The sequence below is a fragment of the Miniopterus natalensis genome, chromosome 17 (assembly GCF_054644295.1).
Source record: "Miniopterus natalensis isolate mMinNat1 chromosome 17, mMinNat1.hap1, whole genome shotgun sequence".
In the NCBI taxonomy this organism is placed as follows: Eukaryota; Metazoa; Chordata; class Mammalia; order Chiroptera; family Miniopteridae; genus Miniopterus; species Miniopterus natalensis.
Window position 1 is genome coordinate 27544720 of NC_142097.1, and position 6546 is coordinate 27551265.

At 58.6% G+C, this 6546-nt stretch overlaps 1 protein-coding gene across 1 annotated transcript; it reads left to right on the plus strand.

The window, feature by feature from the left end:
- Window positions 1-819: 819 nt before the first annotated feature.
- On the plus strand, window positions 820-6171 carry DLX4 (distal-less homeobox 4). Its single transcript, XM_016215593.2, has 3 exons — window positions 820-1135; window positions 4328-4524; window positions 4924-6171. Exons 1-3 carry the CDS (start codon window positions 880-882, stop codon window positions 5164-5166), a joined length of 696 nt encoding a protein of 231 aa, XP_016071079.2. The 5' UTR covers window positions 820-879; the 3' UTR covers window positions 5167-6171.
- Window positions 6172-6546: the final 375 nt, after the last annotated feature.

Here is a 6546-nt window from a genome sequence, read left to right on the forward strand (position 1 = left end):
GTGAGGCGGTGTCGCCGCGGTCTCCGCCAGCCTGGCTGAACGCGCCCCGCGGGGGCGTGCGCGCCGGGGGCGTGCGGGGCAGGCTCGGCGCCGGGCGGTTCCTCCCAGGACCAGGCGTCTGTTTACCAACAAACTGCCGGCGCTCCGCAGCGACGCATTCCGACGCGTTGAATAAGCTGCCCGCGCTGTCCGTCTGCTCTCTACTGCCCCGCAGGTCCCTGACGGCAGGGTCAGACCCCGAGGGTGGGAGAGGGCGCGGCAGGTTCCCTGCGCCCCCGCCGACGCAGCGCTCCGCCACCCAGGTGCTCCCTTTGCCCCTTGGGCGTCACAACCTGCCTGCACCCTCCGTTTCTGCCTTCATGACCACGGAGTTCCCAGACCGCCCGCCCAATCGCCCAGCAACCCAGGCTTTCCTCTCGGAGAGGACCCCAGGATCGCCGGGCCGAGAGCGTGCGCACCGCCCCCTCGCATCTCCTAGTTCTGAATTTCCCGACCGCAGGCTGCCCCGGGGGGCGGGCCTTGGCTCCAGGCCCCTGTGAGGTCACCGCGAGCGGTGGCCAATCCGGGGCGTCTAAGTGGGCGGGGCCCCCGTCGGGTCCCGGGAACTGAACCCGAGAACGAGAAGAGGGGGGCCCCCATGGACTTAGGGGGGAGGGGAAAAGCCATGGGGGCAACCCCCCGGAACCCCTTTCCCAGGCGCGCGCGCTCCGCTGGAAGAGGCGCAGAGAGACACTTTCCCCGGGATCTTGAGTGCAGGGGAAGCTAGCTGTGGGGCTCCTTCGGCCCCAACGCCCGAGGCTCGGAAAAGAGAGTTGGCAGACAAGAGCGAACTACGTGCGGGGTCATGGCCTAGGCCCTTCTGCCCCCGCCCCGGCCGCAATGTCCTCTTTGCCCTGTCCCCTCCCTGGCCCCGACGCCTCCAAAGCCGCCTTCCCGGATACCGCCCCCGTCCCATCGGTAGTGGCTGCCTACCCACTAGGCCTGTCCCCCGCAACCGCAGCCGCCTCCGATTTGCCCTACTCTGGGCCATACGGCCACCTCCTGCCCTATCCCTACCCCGGGCTGACGACGCCCGACGACGCCTACCTGCCCTGCCAGCAACCCACGGCGCCCTCTCAGCAGGAGCGGGAGGCAGGTAAGTCCGGCCGCGGCTGCTCTTCCCACCTTCGGGGTCTTGCTCCTGTGCGCCCCTAAACCTCGTCCTCGCCTGGTTGGGCGCAGCTAGCGGGATTCAGACCTTAGATTCCACGGGTTCTGGGGGTGGGAGGAGGGCAAAGGGATGGGGCGGGAGGCATGGGGGAGGGGCAGAGGCGAGTTGATCTAGGTCTCCTTTCAAGATCGACCTGGTTTCGATTTTCAGTTGTGTGAAACGGCGCAGCGGGGCTCCCTACCCCACCCCCTGGAGCCCTGGAGTTGTGTGTACCTACGGGTAACGGAAAACTGAAAGAATCCAGATGTGGATGTGGGTGCCTAACCCCTTCCCCGGGATTCTCTCAGTCGTGCATGCGCCTTCCCCAGGTCGCCCCTCTCCGGTGCGTTGGTTTTGTCTTAGAAAACAGTGCTCAAGTCCAAAGCCTGAAAACTGGAAATCAGGTCCCAGCTGGAGGGCAGTAGAAGTGGGGGCTTATTTGGGGGCCCCTTTTTCCTCTTCTCCTGGACTTTGCCCAAAGTGTCTGACTGAGACTGGAAGCTGACCTGAGAGAAACTGGGGCTAGGACTCTATCATCCATTGTTCTAAGAATATAGCCACAGGTGGGTCAGGCAGTCTCTCTCATTGTAAACCACAGCCTTCCAGCCAAAGAAGCAGGCCAGCCTCTGTCATCTTTGCCTCTTGCCCTTGGGGTAGCTTAGGCCCCAGTTCCCATTGCCTAGAGCAACTTTGAGCTCCTGAGAAAGTGCTCACTGGAGGTCATCAAAGAAGCCAAGAAGCTGTCTTCCTGGTCCTGGTCCTTGCATGGACAGAACCCATACAACACTACATACACCACCTGTACTGGCTGCCAGCTTAGACCTCAGGTCCCCTGCACTCGCTGCCTCCCACCTAATTCCCCCACAATTGTTTTTGGCAGTTTCCTCCAAGGTTGCACATCCACTGGGTGACTTCGCTGGAGTCAGCCCAGGACCAAGACATCTTCCTTGCCTTCTGTCACTCTGTTGAGACACAGAAGCTCATAAACATCAGAGCTAGGAGTGACCCTAAAGATTTGGGAGCTCCACCTCCTTGATGTACAGATAAGCACACTGAGGCCCAAAGAAAGGGTGTGCATGGGCAAAGGACCCAGCCAGTTTTCCAGGCTCTGCGCCCTTGCAAATGGACTTTCACTGCATGAGGCCAGAAAAGAGGATTTTAGGGAACTTCCTCAGAGCCCCCAAAAGTTAACTGCCTTCTGTGCCAGAACTAGGGTTGCCTCTCCCAGGCTACTGAGTCTCATTGGAGGAGCTGTTGTGGAGGGTGTACTACAAATGATCTCGTTTCTACAAACAATCCCTTGGAGGCACATTTGTGTGTGAGTGTGTGTTAGTGGGTGGGGTGGGAGTAAGATAACCCTGTCCTTAAGATAACTGTTAAAAATGGGGATGGTGTTTTCAGCCCTGTTTGCTTCACTCCCCGCCTTCCCTTTGCTTGGTTTAGGGACGAGGGAGTGGAGAGTTGCTTTTCTTTACGGAATTTCCCCGGGTGTAACGAAAACCACAGTTGTCCTTAGACTAGATTGTAGCTTTTTTCTACAGAAACTGGTGGGCTTGGCTTACTGTAGATTGAATGATTGGAGTGTGGGAGAGGGCTTGGGGTCCTCCTTTTGCCCTCACTCCGTGTCCACCCCCCCCCCCGCCGCAGGGGGAGGTTTGGATCCAAGTGAGCTACGTGCCACTACCCGGGTGAGCTGGCGGGACAGTGGCGCCTTCAGGGAGGCCCTCGGGCTTCATAGTCCCGACCAGCTTAGATCCTGTCGTGACTTGCTCTAGCTGGTGTGGAGAAAGGCAGCTGTCAGTGAAGGAATCAGCGGGGGTCTGCTGGGAGAGTTAGGGCGCCTGAGGGCTGTGAGAGTTCAGGAGCCCGGGCTGCTTCCCAGGCTCTCTCTGCATCATTTTCCAAAATGACCCGTCCATGCAGCCAGAGAGGCGCGGGTGGTCGCTCAGCTGCGGCCCGGGCTTGGAGCAGTAGGTTGGGAGCCGTGAAGGCGGGACAGGCGCGGGCGGAGAGGAAACCCAACAGTTTTTCTGGGAATTGACTGAGGTGGGGGTCGAGGAGGTGGATCTGAGAAGCCCAAAGCGTCCCGGGCCCACTGGAGAGGGATGCGGGGGAGGTGAAGGCAACTGGTCACCGCAGCGGGCCAAGGGCCCTGAACCTGATGCGTGGGGTGCGCCAGACAGGAGGACTACCGCCGAGGAGGTGGAACAAGGGTGCACCCCAGCCATCTGGGCACCGGGGTCAAGCGCCCCCTCCGCTGGGACGGCCAGGAGACCTGCCTGGACTGCAACACACGTTGTCCCAAGCCCGAGGACATTTCAGCCGCTTGGGCCACTCCAGCCCTACCATCTGCGTGGAACGGTCTCCGTGTCCCCACTGAGTGGCGCAGGTTGGAACCGCCCGGATCGGGAAGTGGAGAACCCCTCGCCCCCAGCGCTCTAGGGCCGGGCTGTTCCACTGTCGAGATTCCTTGGAGGCCGAGCCCAGGGGCAGGAGGTGACCAGATCTCCCGCGGCCACACCGCAACGGGATCCGGGAATGGCCGGGAGGGCCTGCGCAGCCGGCGCTTTCCGCACTCGGACCCTGGGAGAGGTGCTCATGCTGGCGCCGGGGCCGCTCGGCGGAGCCCCTCGGACCCGCCCTCCTCTGGCAGCGTGGAGGCTGCCACGCAGACGCTGTGCAGCTCCTTTAAGCATTGCCCGTGAGTTCCCCGCGCCTGGAACGCCCTGCCCCCGTCCTCTCCAGGCCTCGGCCCAGCCCTCGAAGGAGCCTTTCTGCCCCACCCCGCCCCGCCCCTACCCAACCCAACCCAACCTGGCGCCACCGCCACCGGCTGAACTTTGACCTCTTGCCGCGGGCACCTCCCCCGCCCTCGCTCCGGCCCTAGGCGTTTTCTTCCTGGGGTCACCGGGCCCACAAGAGTGTGAGTTCCCTGAGGGCAAGAACTGCAACTGGTCCCACTTGGAGCACAGTGGACGTGAGGTTTGAAAGGAGTTTGGAGTTGAGGGTAGAGAAGGACCAGCCGGGTCCCTGGGCTTTGTGCTAATCCAAAGCCAACATGCAAACGAGATGCAAATGAGCCAATAAAACTGTGCGCCCCCCCCTCCATCCCACCCTTCATCTTGTGCTGTCCCCCAGATTCGGAGAAGCTGCCGCTGTCCCCAGAGCCGTCGGAGCGGCTCCCCCAGACCCCCACCAAGAGGCTGCGCAAGCCAAGGACCATCTACTCGAGCCTGCAGCTGCAGCATCTAAACCAGCGTTTCCAGCACACGCAGTACCTGGCATTGCCCGAGAGGGCCCAGCTGGCTGCACAGCTAGGCCTCACCCAGACCCAGGTGGGGTCAGTCCCATCCTTCCTGCATGCTAACCATTCCTAAGGGTGTTCTCTGGGAACTCAGCCCCCAGGGTGGGAATGACAGATGAGTCCCTTAGCCCTGCTGTCACAGTCATCCAGGGTGTGTTCATAGCTGGCCTTCAGTAATCTGGCAGAATGTATTAAAAGGTGTTGGGGGGGGGGGCAGGGGTAGGTTTAGGTAAAGGAGGGTACCCAGACTGGGAGAGCTCAGAGGCAGGAACTCAGGGGCATCCAGGGCTGTGGAGGACTGGAGCAGTGTTCCCAATTTCTGCTCTTCTCCCAGGACTGCTCCTTACTGCTGGGTTCCTTGACTTTGGTCACATCCTTCCGCACATATATTCCACCTGATCTTCCATTCTTTCCCCTTTTCTCCCTGAAGGTAAAGATCTGGTTTCAGAACAAACGTTCCAAATACAAGAAGCTCCTGAAGCAGAACTCTGGGGGGCAGGAAGGGGACTTGCTCAGTAGGCCTGTCTCCCTGTCTCCCTGCTCCCCACCCCTGCCATCCCTCTGGGATCTACCCAAGGCAGGGACCCTGCCCACTGGGGGTTATGGCAACAGCTTTGGATCCTGGTATCAGCATCACTCCCCAGATGTTCTGGCTCCACCTCAGATGATGTGAGCCTGGGAAGGGTAGGTCAGGCTCCCAGCCCACCTGCACCCCTTCTGGACAGGGAGGAAACCAGCTCCAGATGGGTTTTCTCAGGATGACAAGGAGCTAGAGGAGAAAAAGGATGGGATGGAGTCCTGTCCCCCTTGCCCCATAACCCAAAGAGCCTAAGAAAGAACTTCGGTCTTAGCTACTGCTCCCCACCACTACCATGGACAATATACCTTCCCTTCAGCTGGACAAAGGCTCTGGAGAGAGTCATTGGCTGGAGTTCAGACTGCTCCTAGGAACCCTTGTCTTGCCACCCCTTCCTTGAAAAGACTGCAGTCCCACCACAGCCTGGGGTCAAAACCAGCAAGAAACACTGAGTATTTTTCCTTTGTATGCCTTGGACCTTGCTCAACCCATTTGCGAGCAAGAGCAGAAGTGAGGTGGATATCCAGTCTTCAAGTTGACCACCATCAGGTTTCGCCCACCAATTTTTCCTGGAGGTCAGCCCATGACCCGATAAATGATACACCTACTCACCCCCCTGTGAGGAAGAGGAATGCTGAAAATGTGGACTTTGTAGACCTATGGGTAATTTATGTTTTCTTCCTTTAAAAGCCCTCTTTTCCCCATGTCTACCATTTTGAGTAGATAATGGATTCAATTATCCTTATAATTCAGTGGGTATTTATTGAGCACCCCCCCCCCATACCTAACAACTCCACATGCACATACTCTTGGGAACACAGTAGGGTAACCCTTTGGGCAGAATTTGGATAAATAGGCTCTCTGGATGAGTGTAAGTAGAGACACCCCAGCAATTCAGCTCCTCACAGCTGTCTCTGTCTAAATGAAATACATTTATAACCACTCTGACTAGCATCCCCAAGCTCTTGCTATCATCCCTCATACAGTGAGCTTCCAGAGATTAAAGTTTGTACAAAAACCTGGGTCCTGGCTCTGTTTGTTTCCTGACTTCTGGGGCTGGCTGCTCATTTCTGTTCTCTTCTATCTGACTCTTCCAGCCTTGAACTAGAGGGACTGAAGCCTAGTTTTGCCTCTGCCACTAACTAGCTCTGTGGCTCTAGCTCTGGAATGTTCTAATAATGTCTATATTTTCATAATGCTCCAGTGTGAAACTGGACGATGCTAATGCTGGGAATGACCAAAGTCTGAATGGTCCTCACCAGCAAAGTCTCTCCTGGCCCAGTTCTGGAAGGAGCCATGCACTACATAGCCCCCTGTACCCCACCTTCAGCCCAGAGAGAGCCCCTGCTCACCCTGGGAGAGGACATGCCCACTGAACCAATCCAGTCCACCCCTGAGAAAGGTGTGCTCCTTGAGGGTGAAAGACCTCAGCCCGCCTAGGGGAAAGGGGAGGAGGAGGCGGAGAAGAAAACCCCA

Bases quoted from the DNA above. Each gene is read 5' to 3' on its own strand.
- DLX4 (XM_016215593.2), top strand. From the start codon at position 880: ATGTCCTCTTTGCCCTGTCCCCTCCCTGGCCCCGACGCCTCCAAAGCC. The intron at 1,136-4,327 runs GTAAGTCCGGCC...GCTGTCCCCCAG, and splicing joins TCAGCAGGAGCGGGAGGCAG to ATTCGGAGAAGCTGCCGCTG. The intron at 4,525-4,923 runs GTGGGGTCAGTC...TTCTCCCTGAAG, and splicing joins TAGGCCTCACCCAGACCCAG to GTAAAGATCTGGTTTCAGAA.